The sequence below is a fragment of the Hemitrygon akajei genome, chromosome 9, assembly GCF_048418815.1.
Source record: "Hemitrygon akajei chromosome 9, sHemAka1.3, whole genome shotgun sequence".
Taxonomy (NCBI): Eukaryota; Metazoa; Chordata; class Chondrichthyes; order Myliobatiformes; family Dasyatidae; genus Hemitrygon; species Hemitrygon akajei.
In genome coordinates this window covers 139,512,856-139,533,082 of record NC_133132.1, presented here as the reverse complement: position 1 = coordinate 139,533,082, position 20,227 = coordinate 139,512,856, and the positions used below count along the sequence as shown (strand labels likewise).

The following is a 20,227-nucleotide window of genomic DNA, read 5'->3' as shown; positions in this document are numbered from 1 at the left end:
ACTACAGGAAGGATGTGGAAACCATAGAAAGGGTGCGGAGGAGATTTACAAGGATGTTGCCTGGATTGGGGAGCATGTCTTATGAGGATAGGTTGAGTGAACTCGGCCTTTTCTCCTTCAAGTGATGGAGGATGAGAAGTGACCTGGTAGAGGTGCATAAGATGTTGAGAGGCATTGATCATGTGGATAGTCAGAGGCTTTTTCCCAGGGCTGAAATGGTTGCCACAAGAGGATACAGGTTTAAGGAGCTGGGGAGTAGGTACAGAGGAAATATCAGGGGTAAGTTTTTTTCTCAGAGTGGTGAGTGTGTGGAATGGGCTGCCGGCAAAGGTGGTGGAGGTGGAAACGATAGGGTCTTTTTAGAGACTTTTGGATAGGTACATGGAGCCTAGAAAAATAGAGGGTTATGGGTAAGCCTAGTAATTTGTAGGGTAGGGACATGTTCAGCACAACCTTGTAGGCTGAAGGGCCTGTATTGTGCTGTAGGTTTCTATGTTTCTAATGACCATCCAGTAGCATTGTGGTCATCACTGTTGATGATGGATTTTTTTTTTTAAATTCCTAATTATGAAGCAAATTTTTATTCCAAAATTGGGATTTGAACTCTGACCTCTGCATCTGCCAGCATTGTATTCATTATTTGATATCCCTCTTTGTTTACATGAGGTATCATTTTGTCGAAATGTGCCATTCATTTATTAATCTAGTCAAGATCCTCTTCCTGGTTTTCAAATCTGTGCATGTCCACATTCTTCAACACCTCAGAAGCCTCTTCCAGCCCTGCGTAGATAGCAGGGGTTTTTTTGAACAACAGACAATCAAGAGATGTGTGTTAAGAAGGGCTGAGGCCAATGACATTGTTAGCTGCATCCTTATCAAATGGCACAGCAGGCTCAATGGGCTGAATGGCCTGCTCCATTTTATTAGTTATGATTAGTTTTCTGCACTTCCTGTATTTTTAGCTTCTTGCACTTCCCTGTTTTTGTTACTTCTTCATTGATGCCTGCGCCTCCGGACTCCATGTCCAAATCTGAAAACACCTGGTCGGAGAAAAAAGGTCAGAGGTTCATTTACTGACCTGAGACATCAACTCAGTTTCTCTCTCCACAGATACTGCCTGACCCATGGATGTTTTCAGCATTTTAAGTCTGCATTATTTGCTCCTATTTCCATTTTTAAAGAACTTTTTACCTCTTTTTTTTCCTTTATTCCTTCTATTCTAAAAATCTACCATTTAGACCAAGCTTTGGTCATCTCCAAACCAAAATACTTCCTAAACTTGTAAAATTTCATTTGCTAACACTCTTGACCAGTGCCTTAGGATGTTTCACAATAATAAAAACACTAAATAAATGCACAACATTGCTGCTTCCTGGCGCACTTTGCTGTGGAAGTCAATGTTTTCCCTCATGAGTCCCCTTGGTGATTTATCACTTTCCCAAAATGTACTTTAGACTTAATCTCTGATGTAAAACAGGAAAGAACGCAGACCTGAAGCAATGTACAGCCTGAACTATGTCAGTAAATGACTGACAAGCAGATAATGACCCAGAGTGCAGATCAATGAGATGCCAAATTTCCTTGCTATTTCCCCAGTCACCTCTCTAAACTCATTCCTGGAGCTAATCCATTTTAGTAGATTGTTGATAGAGTTAGAAAGGAATATGTATCACAGAGGAAATTAAATTATTTGACATCACCTTTCAGATTTGAACAAAAGGGGCCCTTCCAAGTCTAAGTGTTGTTCTCGAAACCCCTCCCCCAGCCTTCCACTTGTCTATTTCAGGCACAATGATGAAGAGGCACGTCTCTATGTTTCATATTATTTATTTATTAGGAAGCCTCAGCGCCAAAGAAAGAAGCACTCAGACCATTAACATGCCATAGTGGTTAAATGATCTCACTCCTAGAACTAAAATCACTCTGTCAGTATCCGCTGCTAATGAATGGGCTGGAGCCATGTATTGCACATCAGTTATCTTTCGCCTATTAACTCCATGCTGGATGTTGATATTGTTAATATAGCTACAGGGGTTAGCACAATACACGAACTTCCAACAGATTTATTGTTTGAACAATTAAAGGCTCCATTCAATCTACTCTCTATTACCACAAAAATTGAAAAATAATTTCCCAATGCATAATTTCTAGTCACTGAAACACAATAGCCTTATGTTTAAAGGTGGTGGGAAGAGAACTTGCCTCAAAACTGCAGCTCACCATCCTTTACGAGTACGGTATGTTTTATCACAACGCACATACACTGCCTATTCTTTAAGAGTTCAGTCAGTAAAACAGGACCAGTGTGGTTCCCATAGGGAACTACACACAGAGCTTGCAATCACAGCAACAGACAGAAGGAATGGAGGGAGAGAAGGAATGAGGAGGGAGTCCTTCTCACATTACTTAGCACCTTCTTGCCGAGCCCATGTATTCATTGAGACCTGTAATGCAGATGTCCCCATGCAAATGCAAGCTGGAACAGTCTGGCAGACGTTACAGCATTTGATAAGAGGCATATTACAGAGAAATGCAATTACATACAACATTAACAGGTACAGCACTAGACAGGCTCTTCAACCCACAATGTTCTGCCAATCTTGATGCCATTTTATGCTAAATGTCCTTCTGTATGTCATGCATATCCCTTCATATTTAGGTATCTATCTAAAAGCCTCTTAATCTCCTCCAACTTGCTTGCAGGAATACACCATGGTTGTCCCAGAGAGGTAAACTCTCTGTATCAGAGGCTTGCCCCTTTAAATTTCCCCCCATTGAATGCAAAAGCACATCCTCTTGTGTTTGACAATTCTACCCTGGGAAAAAGATTCTGGCTGTCTACCCTATTTATGCATCTCATAATTTTGAAAAGCTCTATGTGGTGACCCCATAGCTTCTGATTCTCTAGGGAGAACAACCTGAGTTTGTTCAACCTCTCCTTACAGCTCATACCTGCTAATGCACACAGCATCCTGGTAAACCTCTTCTGCACCCGCTCCACTTTCTGTATTGGGGCAACGAGAACTGACGCCAGACTCCAAGTGTCGTCTGACTCAGGTTTTATTCATCTATTGCATGACTTCCTGACTCTGATGCTCAACGTCCCTACCAATGAAAGAAACTATGCCATCCACCTTCTTCCCCATCTTCTCCGTTTGTTAAGCCACTGTGAACCACAGTTTACATACCGATAGAAGGCGATGTTAATCAGGCACTCGAGATGTTGAATGCCTGGCTGAGTATGAAAGACCTGGGCTGATCAAACTTTTAGATGTCATCTTCACAAACTTCTAAAGAAGTAGAGGCCTACATCTAAGGAGGTGGTACAGGAGCCTGAAGACACACACTCAACATTTCAGGAACAGCTTCTTCCCATCCACCATCTGATGTTTGATTGGACAATGAACCCATGAACACATCCTCAGTAGTGTTTCCCCTCCTGTTATTTTATATGTACCTTTTATTGTTATTTATAGCTTTTATTACTATGTATTGCAATGTACTGTTGCCACAAAACAACAAATTTCTCGACATACGCCAGTGATATTAAACCTGATTCTGATTATCAACTGGCTGGTGTGTTCTCTGAAATATTTAAACTCTCGCTTTGGTAGTCTGAAATACCCACCTGCTTCAAGCAGCCTTCAATTGTACCGATGCCCATGAAGAACGTGATAACCTGTCTCAATGACCATCATCCCGCTTCATCATCCAATGATGAAGTGCTTTGAGACATTGTTGATGAAACATATCAGCTCCTGTCTGAGAAGTGACTTGGTCCAATCCGACCTCCCACTCCAATCCTGGTTGCAACCCAAAGGCTATGGGTGTTCCACAAGGAATTGAACTGGGGAATTAAGTGTCAATGAGCACATTCATTTATGTTGGGTCATTGGCCCGCCTGGAAGAGGAAGTGAAGCTGAGTGGTGTGTTGTGTTTATATTAAATTAAAGTACAGTGGATTCCTCTTGATTGGGCTATTGGTTAAGTAAGAGCCTCTTATTTGGGATAACTGTTAAAGACGAAAAACCAGCGTCAGTTGCATGCACTTGTGTGGGCGTTAGACACTACACTGTGCCTAAAGAGAACAGTTTTTAAATAACATCAGTTGTTTGTGTTTCAGTTCAAAAAGCAGGGATCTTTTGTCACTGGTAGTTTGCAAGAAATAAGCAGTAAGACAACTCAGAACTGTTTTGCTTATTGCTGTTTCAAGTATTGAAGCTTGGAGATGCCGGGATTGAAAATGAACCGTCACTACTTCATCAAGTTAGGACCTATGAAGAATTTGAAGATAACAACAATCTTGAATGTTACAATGAAAATAAAGATTTGGAGGATACAAACGCCAGAAGCTTTGTATGAAGACAGTCCATCATCTGTATTGCATCTGCACAGATTTTGTTCATTATCAGTCGATCAAAAGAATACGGCAGAGTACACTGGATAAATTCCCCCGTCGGTAACTTAAGGAACTAACACACAGTTTTATAGTACGCAGTAGTATTGGTAGTGTTCTAAACTCTTCAGTATTTCACCTGAATACATAATGCGTTGCTCAGTTAAATGGTAGTTGGTCTTCTTAATATCTTTTTAGCTATTTCCATGAATCTTCAGTTAGTTGGGCCAGCTGCTTAATTGGGCCCAATGTACTGGTTTCGATGTGTTCAAATTAATCGGAATTCACTCTGTGTATCGTGTTTATGGAAGTAATTTGAAATTAAATTTACTTGAGTTCCTAGACTCCTCGGAAGCTGTCGGTGTTGCTCAAGACCGTGTCACAGAACAGGGAACAGCTGCAGCAACAAGGCCTCACTGACATGGGGGAATGTGTGGACACTAACACCAAGTACAACAGGGATCTAACACGAACCCAGTGCGAGGTGTGAGGCATGGTCCAGCACAATATTCCGCAATATAAATTCACACCAAATATTTATAAATTCAATTCAATCAATCAGGTCTATATTTTATTAATGTTTTACACTGGAAAGCATAGTCCCAGAAAAATAAAACTGAAATAATTTGCTGGACTTGCTTTCTTCTTAATTCGAAACACTGAATAATCAACTGCTTAATCCCATTTGACTAGATTATTTAAAACAATTAAAAGGAATATCTGCTAAATCAAATCTGATTCAAATACGAGAAGGATAAGTGAATAAAATAAGTACTCTAATTGCTTTTTAAGTCATCCATTTTGGCGCTGCACAATTGAGAAATAAATCTATAGAAGGCACACATGATTCAATTACTTGAATTGCAGACGGATAGCTCATCTGCAGAGATTTTCCATGTGCCAGTCCAAACTAATACGGGTAATCAAGTAATACACTTTTGGCAAGAACTCAGAACCACCCTCACTTACAAATAATGACTCTTCATTCCTATCAATTAAACACAAATACACTTCAAATGGCAATTTTCCTCACAAAATGTAAAGGAGAGCATACGCTGGAGCAGTGAGCAGACACCAAATAGAAATCAAGATTACTCAGTGATATAATATTTACTTGTTTACGAATCACAAAGGACTGTTTTAAGCAACCACATTTAGTGCCAAGTAGCAGCAACTAATGATACATTTAGCATGACTGAAATAGCATCTTGTAGCAAAGACACTGCAGAAATTGTGATGTGCTCTTACTGCAGCAGTGATTTGTGCTGTACAGCCTCCCAAACACAGGCCAGGTGGATTCAATGGCAGTGAGTTCAATATGACACTTTGCACTATGGTGTGATTGAGAAAATCGGGGGTGGGGGGGGGGAGGCGGGGAGGAATCACCAGAATGGTGCTGATGTGCGGTTTTGTGGTGGGAAATAATCTCTGCTTTGGCAAGGGAGAGAATAATGAGGGGCAGTAGACAGGGAGACCTCCCAGAACAGAACAAATCAATATATATCATGTGGCTTTCATTGCATTATTTCATAAATGGATTCAATATAATGCAGCACTAAAATAGCCTGACCGAATATATTGGTGTAAAATTGTGTCCACAATGTTCTGTTCCTTGACGTGCTCCTCCTTCCAGCTTGCGGAATAGAGTCAGAGTCATAAAACATTAAGCACAGAAACAAGCCCTTTAGCCCATCTAGTCCATTAATCTGCCTAGTCCCATTGGCCTGCACCTGGACCCAATGGGATACCTTTCCCATCCATGTACCAATTCAAATTTCTCTAAAATCCTGAGCTCACAACCCTGGAGGCTCTGACCTTTAACTTAGGGCCTACCTCCCTGAACTCACTCTGCAGGACCTTGTCACCCCTCCTGCCCATGTCATTGATCTGATGTGGGCCATGACCGCTGGCTCACCCTCCCACTTAAGAACGTTGTGGACTCGATCTGATATGTCCTGACTCTGGCATCCAGGAAGCAACAAACCATTTGGGAATCTCGTTCTCATCCACGGAAACTCCAATCTATTCCCCTAACCAACAAATCCCTCATCTGTACAGCTTGCCTCTTCTACCCTCTTCCCTCTGAGCCAGAGCCAGACTCAGTGCCAGAGACCTGACTGCTGTGGCTTCCCCCCGCCCCCGCTCAACATTATCCAAAGTGGAATACCTGTGGTTGAGGGGACGGCCAGTGGGTTACTCTGCACTGGCCATATATCCCCTATCCATCCTCGTGGTGGTCATCCAGTTACCTGTATTCCACACCTTCAGGTGTAATTACTTCACTGTATATCCCATCAACCTTTAAGCCTCCCGAGTGATCAGAGTTCATCCAGCTCCTTTACTCAGTCTGTTAGAAGCTGCAGCTGGATGCACTTCTTACAAGTGTAGTCATCCAGGGTAATGGAGGTCTCCTCACCTTCCCACATTCTGCAAGAGGAGCATTCTAGTGTCTGGCATCCCCACTGCTCTAAATGTGCAGTAAGAAATAAAGCAAGAATAAATAATGAAAAGAAATCTAACTGCAGTCTATGCCACTCCTAAGCCTCAATGAGCCAAAGCTTTAACTCCCCACTCCAACAATGGCCCACTCCCACAATGGCCGCTCCCACAAAGTCTGCTCCACTTAAACCCAGCTTCTTTTTATTGGTCCTTGCCAAGTGTCTAATTATGCGCAATCCATTCAATTAATAATATGAATTTATAACAATAAATTTAAAATACAGTGCCCATTTCATCCAGCTCCCACATTTTTACTAATAATTGCTGAATGATTGATCATCATTTTCCGCTGCTACTCCAAGGCAGTGAACACATGGATAGCTTTTCTCTACTTGCACTTGTCATAAAAAGCAGAAATGTCTTGTGCCTGTCTCACCTAAAGACACAGACCAAAAAGCATCCAGACTGATACATGGGATGTAACTTTCAAGGTAGTCAAGTACAACAAAAGCAGCACGTTCGCAGGAGTACAGGTGTGGAAATTTGGGCACCATGGTGGAACAGTATTACAATTGTTCCCAGTTCAGTTCTGGCACTGTTCTGTAAGGACTCTCTGTACACCCTTCTCATGGTTTTCCCCTGGGTGCTTCAGTTTGCTCCCACAGTCCAAAGACATACCGGGTAGGTTAATTGGGCATTGTAAACTGACCTGTGATTAGCTCAAGGTTAATCAGGGTTGCTGGAGCAGCATGGCTCGAAGTGTCAGAAGGGCCTATTTATCACTAAATAAAATAAATTTCAGCTTCAGAGAGTCAAAGAATGTCAGCAATCCCAAAGTGTGGGATGGGACACTCAGCATAATAAAACTCCAGCTTCCAGAGATCAAGAGCTTCACAGAAATCTAGATCTCAATTGCTCTAAAAGTTCTTACTTCTCCAATTTCTGCTGCCCTAGAGATCCAAAGGCATCCCAAGTTCTTGTGCTTGCTGGCTTCTATCCTGGGCTGTAAGATGCATCTGCTGCACTGTATGTTCACTTTTTCACAGGGCTCAAGAGAAAGTAAGGTTAGCAGGCATTCAATCCACTAGCAAACTGGTTAACACTTTTCTACGCACTAGTCAGAATCTTCATTTTAAACCTAACTCACACCTGCAATATTTCCAGCTTTTTAGGCACAAATTCACAATCAAAGAGCACACATTCTTCATGGGTGCCTCAAAGCTTGAGAGGAAAATGATACTAGACTGAGGTCACCATGACTGACAGCTCCCACAAGCATTTATAAATACAAACTCTGAGTAACAATGATCTCGATTCAAATATTGAAATCCATTGAAAATGAAATATGCTGGAGACACCATTCTGGATAAGTAGCCAAACACCAGGCTAAGTCACTCCAGCTGAGCCTTAGAGAGCAAACATTCAGTTGACTCATCTACATTCAGACACAATATAAAATCCAATGCTATTATCCTTTGAATGACATAGTTATTACCATCTACTGCTGCATCAAATAATTTCACAATTCAGTCATAATAAGCTTTAGATTAAAATTCTCGACAGTAATTTAAACTGAAATTATTTACTAAGTCTGGACCAGTGATATATAACATATATACAGTATATATACACACATTTATTATGAATCCCATTGAGCCTACCTAAAAAATGCAGCCTATAGCAAGGTATACAGTAATGTGGGTATCATTATGTCAATAGTGATGAACTGTTCAGCCGATACTCAACACTGGGGCTAGCTTTGTTATCATATACAATTATCGCTGATGTTAACTTTGCTTCCCGTTATTGTGCCACAGTTCGATACCAACACAAGTAATGTTATTTCCTATTCACTTTAGTGAATTATAGTCATAATGCAACAAAAGAGATGGTGTGTAGTTAGTAGTTTTACACAACGAGGCCTACAGGGCAACATCCCAACCTGGCAACAGGACAAGTACAACTTCAGTTCTGAAGAAGTCATAATGCATTGACTTTTTCCTCTTTCCTGATGCTGCCTGAACTGCTGTGTGTTTCCAGCATTTTTAATGTTTCCAGCCCAAATGATTTCACTAAACCCAATGCAAGCTTGGGTAGCGTGGAAGATGAAGAACCAATCCCCAAGAAATACACATTCTGCCCGCTCGTTTTCTGCACCTGCGGGACTTGGAGCCACTCCAAGGAGTTCCTATGAGTACCGCAGAAAGTTGAGTGCGGTGCCCATGGGATTGTTAAAATAAGGTAAAGATTCCATAGTGGGACAAAAGGTTGGAGCAGTGAATGATTCCAGAATGAATGCCTCACAGTCACACTATCCTTCAGTCATTCCAGGCGCTGGGCAGCAAGCTACTTTTCAGCCCCTCTGTGACTCTGCTACTTGCGAGAATGCTTGCCCTGAGTATTCAACTGCTGTGCTCCCAGCACTGGGGTAACAATGCAACAAGAGAAAAGCATCCCTGAAAGAGCTTGCACTGTTAGAACCACTGAACTTTGGTTATAAAATGAAGAGCATCTATTGTGTAAAGTGAACAATGATTAGCAATTTCAATAATAACTTTTGCAGTAAGTTAGTATTAACTCTGCACTGCGTCCATAAACTAAACTGATCGAAACTAAAGTCTGCTGTTGAGCAAAGCTCTTCACAATTGAAACAAACTTCATCTCAATAAAAGCAACGTTCCTGGAGATCATTCCAGTTTTGGTGGTGGAGTGCAAAGCAATCATCCAAAGAGCAAGTTCATTCAAAGATTTGTTGGAAATGGACACCAAATAATGTTTCATCTCACAAAGCAACAGTTTACATTAATGATGTGCCTTTATTGTCGCAAAAGTCTCAAAGCACCTCAGGAGCGAGTATCCAAAAACTGAAAAGCATCTATCACAGAAGACCACAAACATGAGAAAATCTGCTGATGCTGGAAATCACAAAATCACAAAATCACACACACACACACACACACACACACACACACACACACACACACACACACACACACACACACACACACACACACACACACACACACACACACACACACACACACACACACACACACACACACACACACACACACACACACACAACCTCCCCCCCCCCCCCCCCCCTTACAGGAACTCAGCAAGCCAGGTAACATCTATGGAAAGGAGTAAACAGTTGGGGATTTGGGCCAAGACCTTTCATCAGGACCTTCATCATAGAAGATAATTAAAACCTGGCTAAAGAGGCTCATTTTAAGGAATGCCCTAGAGACAGAAAATATGCTGGAAAGGCAGCGAGAGGATATCCAACGGGTCCTGCAGCTGAAAACATGGCCAAGATGGTGGAGCATAATTGTCAGTGGTGTCTAAGAGGGAGACTGAAACAATTATAATTTTTTTCCAGAGCTTTGTGTCTAGACTCGTTTGCAGAGCTAGGGAGGGACAAGACTACAATGCGGTATATCAGCAGGATGAGAATTTTAAAGTCGATACATCATTTAGCTGAAGGACAGTGCACATCAGAGAATACAGCAGAGATAATTACATGGAAACAAGAGACTGAACTTGCTACACCTGTGAGCCAGTGGCAATGCTCATGTTATTATTACAGTTTTGTGCTCGTGGTAGCTCTGGCAAAACATTAGCTAAATGGTTTGCAGAAATCCACTTTATATCAGGTTTGAGGAAATTTTCACAACCACAGCTGGATTATTTCAATTGATTTGAGTTTTCAATTTCAGATCTCCATTCAGGGTTGATCAATGAGCAGACAGAGTAGATACAAATTACAAGACTTTTGTTGCTCAATACTTAAAGCTGAGCTTTAGAACCTGCATACCTGGGAGTGAACAGAACAAAGAAACATTCTTCTGAGTCTCATTCAATAGTGAGGAAAATTCTCTTGTGATTGATGAATCAGTTTACACCACTAGCTTTCATCTTTGCCAAAGTCAACAAGCTTCATTTGAGTTTACTTCAAGTAATACATTTTGTTGAAGGTTTTCCACTCTTGCTTATATGACACTGAAAATTATAGAAGGATTTAAGCAAAAAGAATTAGAATCATAAAAGTTTATGACACAGAAGGAAGCCATTCAACCCACTGTTTCTACAGAGGATGAAAAGATGCTGTCCCATCTAGTCCCACTTTACAACATGAAATTCACTGCCCTGCAGGTCACACATCCGAGTGCTGCTTGAATGTGATCATAATTCTGCTTCTAGCTACCCTTCACACGATGAATTACAGATCCCTGACCACAATCTGGGTGAAAAATTAACTCATCTCCCATCTAAATTTTCTATTAATAAATCTACACCCCTGGTTTTGATCCTTCACAAAGTAAGATTGGCCCATCTGACTTTGTCTACTTATGACCCTCAATGTTAAACTGTTCAATAAGTCTCTCATTCTCTACTGTTCCCAAGGAAACAACCTCAGTCTTTACATCTTCCTTTGGAACCACAGTTATCTAAGCCTAGCAACATGCTTGTAAATCTCCTCCGCACCTTCTCCAGTTCAAACACATACTTCCTTTGAATGATGAGTAGAACTGTATACAGAACTCCATGTGGTCTAATTAGTGCAGTTAACTATTATGCCAAGGCATCACTGGCTTTACAGATTTCTGTGTTGGCTAATTAAGGAAATCATACTGCATGCAGTTATTAACCACTTTATGAATGTGTTCTGCTATCTAAAGGTACACTTCTAGGACAGCTTGTTCCTTCACATATCTCAGTATCCTGCCATTTATTGTCTGATTCCCTGCCTTATTGCAGCATATCAGAAACACAATTTTACATCCTGCTGGCTTGAATTCCATTTCCCATTTTTTCTTCCCAGTTTGGCACACTTTCTTGTAGTCTAACATTTTCTACCTGTCAACTGTCAACTGCACAGTGCATTGTTATATCACCTGCAAACCCCTTTATCATGGCCCAAATATTTAAATTTCAATCATTGGTAAAAAAGCAAGTTAATGGAAAGCAAAATACAGTATGGCCTTCCTGTCATTAAAGAAACATTCCTCTTTACATTTTGCCACTCTGTTTTGGATACAGTTTACCACTTTCCTGTGGACTTTTACACTTTGGATCTTCCAATCATTGTCAAAAACTTTGCTTTTGTTGTGCTCTGTTGCCCACAATTAATAATCCACCTTCCTCAACCCTCCTTGTTAATCAAGCAAGGCAAGTTTTATTGACAGTATTTTAGGTACCTGGAACAGATTGCCAGGAGAGGTACAGAAGCAAATATGATAACAATGTTTAGGAGGCATTTAGGAAGACACATGAACTGGCAAGGGAAAGAGGCGCGTGGACCATCGACAGGCATATGGGATTAGGTTAAAATGGCATTTTATGATCGTGCAGATAGTGTGGGCTGAAGGGCTTGTTCCTGTGCTGTACTGTTCTATGTTCCAGTTTCGAGTGATGCGTTGCCTATATCCATAGCATTCACAATCACATGTTCAGATTAGCAGGCCACAGGATCAGGTTTCAGATAAAAAAACATATTTACTTGGATTTTCAGAAGGCCTTTGTCAAGGTACCACACATGAGGCTACTTAACAAGAGTAGAGCCCATGGTATTACCGGGAAGATTCTATCATGGATACCAGATTGGCTGACTGGCAGGGGGGAAAGAGTGGGAATAAAGGGGGTCAGTTCTGGTAGTCAGTCAGTGATGAGTGGGTTTCCACAAGGGTTGCTATTGAGACCACTTCTTTTCATGTTATGTCTGTGCTGGCAACGTATTGCCATCTGAACCTAGACTTCAGAGCAAGAGGTCTTAGGTTCAAATCTAGCCGGCTCCTTGCACAAGTTCCACCTCTGCTGGGCTGAGCGTCAAGCTAGTAACTCAGCCTCGTGAAACAGACAAACACTAAAGAAATGGTAAGGTGTCAATAGATGCATTCAATGTCAGAGAAATGTATACAATATACATCCTGAAATTCTTTTTCTTTACCTAATGTCACTGGGAGGAACTACTTTTCACGTTGCACAGTATGTCAACAATTTGGATGATGTAATTGATGGCTTTGTGGTCAAGTGTGCAGAAGATACAAAGACAGGTAGTATTGAGAAAGCAGAGAATCTGTGGAAGAACTGAGACAGATTGGGAGAATGGACAACAGTGTGTCAAATGGAGCATAGTATAGGGAAGTGTTAAGTCATGCACTTTGGTAGAAGGAATAAGTGGCTCAGAGGGCCTAATACGGCACTGTACCTCAATAAATAAATGCGTAGACTATTTTCTAAATGGAGAGGAAATTCAAAAATCAGAAGTGCAAAGGGACTTGAGAGTCTTTGTGCAGGACTCCCTGAAGGTTAACATGCAGGCTGAGTCAGTGGTAAATAAGACAAACGTAATGACAGCATTCCTTTCAAGGAGACAAGAATATAAGAGCAAAAATGTAATGCTGAGGTTTTATCAGGCACTAATTAGACTGCACCTTGATTACTGTGAGCAGTTTTCAGCCTCTTATCCAAGGAAAGGTGTGTTGGCATGGGAGAGGTCCGGAGGAATGATTCTGGGAATAGTGCAATTGGATCCCAGATTTCCTCACTTGTAGACACCAGTCAGTTTAGATTGACAGAAACACTTCCACAATCTCCATCAGCACAGGAGCACCTCAGGGACATGTGCTTAGCTCCCTGCTCTACTCACTTTACACCTATAACTGTGTGGTTAAGTACAGCTCCAACACCGTATACAACAGTGGTGTCATCAGCAAGCTTGGATGCCATAACAAAATTAGTGATCAGTCGGCCTAGTGGAGGGAGATTGAAATTTTGGCTGAGTGGTGTAATAACGACAACCTCTCACTCAATGCCAGTAAGACCAAGGAACTGTTTTTAGACTTCGAGAGAGGGAAACCAGAGATCCATATGCCAGTTGTTATTATTAGAGGATCAGAGGTGGAGAGGGTCAGTAACTGTAAATTCCTGTGTGCCACTATCTCAGAGGACACATCCTAGACCCATCACACAAAGCTTGACAGCATCTCCAGAGGAGTCTGCAGAGATTCTACAAGTCATCTAAAGCTTTTAGCGAGAGTGTGGTGAATCTGTGTGGAATTCATTGCCACAGATAGCTGTGGGGGCCATGTCACTGAGTATATTTAAAGTGGAGATTGAAAGGTTGATTGGTTCTTGGTTAGTCAGGGCATCGAACATCGTGGAGAGAAGGCAGGAGAATGTGGTTGAGAGGGATTATAATCCAGCCATGATGGTATGGCTGAGCAGAATCAAAACCTAATTCTGCTCCTGTGTCTCATGGTGTACAAATTCTTACAGTATTCCATTTACAAATTTCCACAAAATATTTTCCGTTATACTGCAATGATTCTGACTTTTGTACATGTTAATCTCAAAACAAATGAGTGCTATTCACGGAATGCCCAACATCACTTGGACAAGTGAAACTAAACAGACATCTGTCAAAGCCTAAATCTGGAAAATAAGCCATCAGAGAAATTCACAATGGGAAGAAGTAAGATCAAGAAAGGAATGCAGAAATCACACACAAAACATTCGATGAAGAAAGCTACTTTGCAAAATTCAAGGCAGTAGTATCAATCTCAGAATCAAGTTTCATATCATCGGCATATGCCGTGTTTTACAGCAGCAGTATGTTGCAATACATGTTAAAAAAGAGAGGAAAAATACTGAGGAAGCATTCATGGGTTTATTGTCCATTCAGAAATCTGATGGCAAAGGGGAAGAAGTTGTTCCTGAAACATTGAGTGTATGTATTCTGGCTCCTGTATCTCCTCTCTGAATGGCAGCAATCATAAGAGGGTATGTTCTGGGTGATGGAGGTCCTTAATGATGGATAACACACTTTTGAAGCATCCCCTTTTGAATATGTTCTGGATGCTGGGGAGGCTAGTGCCCATGATGGAGCTGGCTGAGTTTCCAACTTCCTGCAGCTTTTTCTGATCCTGTGCAGTGGCCTCTCCATACCAGGGGGGTAATGCAACCAATTAGAAAGCACGGTTCATCTGTAGAAATTTGCAAGTGTCTTTGGTAACGTACCAATTCTCCTCAAACTCCTAATGAAATATGGCTGCTGTCATTCTTCTTTGCAATTGCATCGATGTGTTGGACCCGGGATAGATCCTCAGAGACGCTGACACCCAGGAGCTTAAAACGGCTTTATCTGCTTAAATAGATCATTTGCCCAGCATGTCTCTGGCTCTTCTTTATTGCCAGGGGTTGCTACAAACGCAACATGGAATGAGTGAGCTACTGTACCTTACAGCAGTTTGACAGAAATTACATTTTCTGTATTGGTTCAATTAATAAAAATTTCATCGTTCAGGCTCAAAATTTCTTCAGAGTCTGTCACTTTCTAGACCAATTCCCAATGAACTCGACGACACATTTGAAACTCAAAGCACTTTCTGGCATGTAGATGCTTCAGCTCCGAGTCACATTTATTCTTATGGTCAAAAGAAAATGCAAAAAGAAAAATCAAAGAGCAGTGACATTTTCTTCCTTTGTTACATTCTCCATGATTCTGCCCCACGGACCTCATTTTGCAAGAGCCAGACGTTCACTATAAACACAGCACCCTCACAGCGCTCTGGTGTGAAGGCTTAAATAACATTCCATGGAGGCTTTCAACAAACTAGATCCATACAGTATTGAGCTAGGTACAAAAAAAAAGCTATATTACAAATATCACCTTGTGTGTTTTTAACATTATTACAATATTCATAAATTAGCTATTAGTTTGCTGCAATTTTCTGAAAAACAAAGTCTGAGATAGAATAGGAAATGTGGAAAATACTCACCAGGATAGTGGAGAGTAATAGAGTTAGTGTTTGATTAAAGCTCTGTATCTGGAAATGTCAACTCTGTTTCTCACTCCACAATATTTCCAGCATTTTCTCTTTTACGATGATTATAAAGCCTGTAATGGTAAAATCTCCCATCGTCTCATTTCAAAAAGCCCTCACTAATTTGTTGAAGAGCAAATCATATGAATACGAATAAATACATAAGGTACAATTTGGAATTTGTTAATATCAACAGTTTGCTCGGTTTAAGCCTTGCTCTGCCCAGACCTGACTTGGAGCAAAGGCTTTCAAACTTATTTTTTTAGTCTATGTTATTTTAAGACAATAAGATACAGGAGCAGAACTAGGCCATCTGGCCCATCGAGTCTGCTCTGCCATATTATCCTGGTGGTTCCATTTTTCTGCTCAGTCCCAATTTTATTTGGAGTTACGGTGCAGAACAGGCCCCTCTGGCCCAAACGAGCTGCACCACCAGCAACCCATCTACTTCACACCAGCCTAATCAGAAGTCAATTGACATTGAGCCAGTACCGGTAAGTAGGTTACATCTTAGGGACGTTGGAGGAAACCGGAATACACGGAGAAAGCCCATGTGGTTCATGGTGAGAATGTACAAACTCTTTATAGGCAGCATAGGAATTGAACTCCTAACTCCAAAAGCCCTGAGCTGGAATAGCGTCACGCCAACCACTCCTCTACCATGGCTTCCTCCCTCTTTTTGATGCAGGTCATCTGTACACCACCATTTTACTTCAAACATTTGTTCCTTCTTTCACTTTGACATAAAAGGCTACTCTATTACAAACTTTCCAATCAAATGCCATCACGCTACATGACTCCTAGTGACGATTTCAGCAGTAAAGATGACAGGCAATTAGTTGCAGGTCAGAAAGGGAAGTGCCATACTTTCTCTCTGTTTTCCTGAGTCACAACTGTAAAAAACATTAAATTACGCTGAGCTGAAAATGAATCTGAGCTCCAAACCACTAAGTGTATATCTTTACATTCAAATTTAGAAAGAAGTAATGCTCTATTTGTTCACGTTTTTCATCTTACCTAGGTATTGTAAAGGGATATCGATCTTTGGTCCAATCACATAGTGGCCTTCTTCCAGGCTATGAGCTGTCACTGTAGTCCACTGTCTACATGAGTGGATTAAGAGTAGATCCTGCTCAGTCAATCCTTCAATGTATTCTCCTACGAAACCGAACAAACAATATGTTAAATTAAATCATGAATCAGCAACTAGGAACCTGTATTAATTAATTAAAGGGTAGATAATTATCAAAGTGATTTACTCTCACTCAATCAGAATGAAAAGGGAAGAAGCTGAAAAGGAAACTGAAAGGTAAAGACAGATGTCTAGGCATCTGTCATGAGGCTGATATAAACTCAATAGTTTGGAAGATGCCACAAACCACGGGAATGCCATTAATCATGGGAATCCATGACCTCACTCCACCACATCTCTACAAATTTCCTTCAGTCCCATATCTCAGTTCACCTCCTCTGCTCCACTGAATGTCTGCTTCACTTTGTGTTGTGCTCCCTGGTCTTAATTTCAGAATGCAGTGCTTCAGTCAATGCCTTTAACTCTTTCTCCATTAAGTGCTCTATGTCCAGATGCCTCATTTTTTGATTCCAAGATCCTTTAACAAAATATACTGTACAATGCACAACCAACGCACTATACCAGAAAACATTCAAGTTGTGGATTAAAAACACTTCGGGCATTAATAGATTATTTTCAGTCACTTCTCTGCCGCAACAGTATGGAGGATTCTAGTTCTGTAGTTTCCAAACTATTACCACTGCATCTCACGAAAGTTTTCATCTCTGAATCAACTCAGAAATCACGTGCAAAAGAACTATTAATCTCCGAGGAGACACAGAGACTGCAGATGTTGAAATCTGAAGCAACAATCAGCTGGAACTCAGTGGGTCAAGCAGTATCTGTGCGTGGAAAATTTTCGACGCTTTGGGTCAAATTCTTGCATCAGTACAAAAATTTTTAATCTCTTTCATTTCATCTGCTATGTCCAGGAGGAATGAGTGCCTTGAATTTACCTTAAGGAAAAAATGTTATAAATCTAAAGAAACGATTGCCCCCCACTTTTTAGTTGGAGCAGAAAATTTTAAAATACAAATCTGAAATAATTTCTCAACAATATAAACAAACTGATTTGTTGGCAAGCAGAAGATAATGAATGAGAACAAAATATGTTGTGGGATGGATCTTGTGAACCATTGCATTTGCCATTATCAGCAGCACGTTGAATGAACAAATAAAAGTAACTACATTTACAAGGTAAAAGTGAATGACATTTACTGTTTATTCTGCAGATCACTAATAAATGTGTTTCAATTCACAGTGAACACAAACATAGATCTTACTAGAAAAGTGGGTGTAATTTATAATACAGAATGAGTAAACAACATTCTTTCACATCCCAAACAAAAAAAGTGAGAGAAGTCCCTGAAGGCATCCAAAGAGATCAGCTGGACAGGAATCCTCAACAGAAAATAGACATCACCAGTACAGCCAAAACGGAAACGAGAGAGTTGTGAAGTGAACGATCCTTTCAAAATATGGAAGGACAGGGGCATTGCAGATAATGGAAGACCGAGCAACATACACGAAATGCTGGAGGAACTCAGTGGGCCTGGCAGCATCTATGGAAAAAAGTACAGTCAACGTTCTCGGCCTGAAACATCAACTGTACATTTTTCCATAGATGCTGCCTGGCCTGTTGAGTTCCTCCAGCATTTTGTGTGTGCTGATTTGGACTCTGTTATTCTGTCTGGCCAGCCTGGCATCTCCCACAGCCCTGCTGTTAACCATACATAACACAGACAGTATAATCACCCTCTAACTACCCCATTTAACCTGGCCTCGCCCACCAACTGCCCTGAAAATTAAAACCAACATTTATCTTTATTTCTCAACTCTGCTTCTTCTTCCATTAATGCCACCTGTTGTGTGTTTCCAGCATTTTCTGTTTAAGCAGCGCCTGAATCTACAGTGCGCATAGACGTTCCTCAAAGGCAGACCCAGAAAGAGCAAGAATTCTTCCTACAGCTCTACAAAAACATCAGGCCGCAGGCATGTTCTTCCCTCTTGCGAGACCAGTTTTGCCCTGACCCATCATAAAATGGAAGTCAGCCGTTGGCCTGGCCTCCCCAGCACAGTGAGGGGCATACTGATTACTGCCAGTATCCAAATGAAGCCAGAACTGAGGGCTTTCTGTGTGTCTTTGCTGCTCCGCCAACTTTGCATCCATCTTAACCACTAAACAAATTTTTCCTGCAGCTCCCTGTCATAGTTCCTTGCTCTGCACTCCCCTTCCAACAAACCCCTGATCACCTTGATCAATCTAAAACTTTCCTGGGGGCAGAGTGCAGTGGGAAGGAAGGGCAACGAATCTTGCAAAAGGAGAAATAGCATAAAGGGAAAACTTAAATCTGTGCAAGGAAATCCCTGGGGTGAGCAGCCCGATTGAAACTAAAATATCAGTATTCTCATATCGCGCCAGTCTGAGGCTATTGGCATCAATTCAGCTGGAATTCTTTGTGGTGCAAGTGCAAAGTCCACATTTCTTCCATCAACATTACCCAGAAGATCCAATAATTTCAATAACTCTTAAAAGTCAGCTGTGCAGATGATAACGCAAAAGAAGCTTTAACCAACTATGAATCCCCGGTTATTCCAGCCCACTGCTGAAACCATGTCTTATCTGCTCATGTTTTTTTTGTTTTGGAAGAGGTGTCTACTTGAACTTTGTAGCCCATCATTCTCTAAGTAAATTCATGTCTTTAACCACTCATATTTAAAGGGTTACTGTCAGGAAGTGTTTCTAAAACTTGCTTCTCCACAATGTTGCTTTTTAAAGGTCTTTTTGACCTTTTTGTTTGGGAGCCAGGCACTGGCCAGCAAGACCAGCATTTACTGCACATCCTAACCATCCTGAACAAGATGGCCGAGAGCAACCTTCATGAACCACTGTGGTTCTTCTGATAAAGGACAGTGCTATGGAAGAGAAAGCTCCAGCATTTGGACCTTGGGACGATGTAGGAATGCCAGTTTATCTACAAACCAGGATAAAGTGCATCTTGGAAAAGAAATTGCAAGAGGTGCTGTCCCCAAACTACATTTCACATGTGTAAACCCAATATAGACCCATCCCCTATTACCCCCATCTATCCATCGTCCACTCTCCATCTGGTTCTACCTATCACTCACCAGTCTCCACAGCATGGCCCTTGCTCTACTTACTAACAACCTTTCCTGATGCAGGGTCCTGACCCTTCAGACATGTAGCCTGATTCTTTGAGTTCTTATAGCACTCTTTTTTTTGACAACTGCCTTTGATTTCCTTGGTGATAGAGGATGAAGGTATTGGAGTAGGTGGGGTGTATGGGAGGGGTAGCACCTCTGGTGGGAGAACACGCCATGTCCTTTTCAGGCGGTTTGTCCACCTTTGGTCCCCACCTGGTACTCAGCTCTCACCTGTGACTCCCTGTCGCTGTTTGCATGCGACAGCGGCCACACCCCAGGCAACGGCCTCGACAAGCTGGCTAAACCAGGTGAGGGTGGCCGACGGGT

General features: G+C 41.4%; 1 protein-coding gene across 3 annotated transcripts in view; it reads right to left on the bottom strand.

Annotated features, from left to right (window-relative positions):
• gareml (GRB2 associated, regulator of MAPK1-like) overlaps positions 1-20,227 on the bottom strand; it is a 155,923-nt gene that overhangs the window by 90,130 nt on the left and 45,566 nt on the right. For 2 of the 3 annotated variants that reach the window (XM_073057106.1, XM_073057107.1), the window contains exon 2: positions 16,681-16,821. In XM_073057106.1, the coding sequence (XP_072913207.1) occupies positions 16,681-16,821 (141 nt within the window). Of the gene's footprint in view, positions 1-16,680; positions 16,822-20,227 lie in introns of those variants that run through there. The other variant, XM_073057108.1, reaches the window with a different exon arrangement.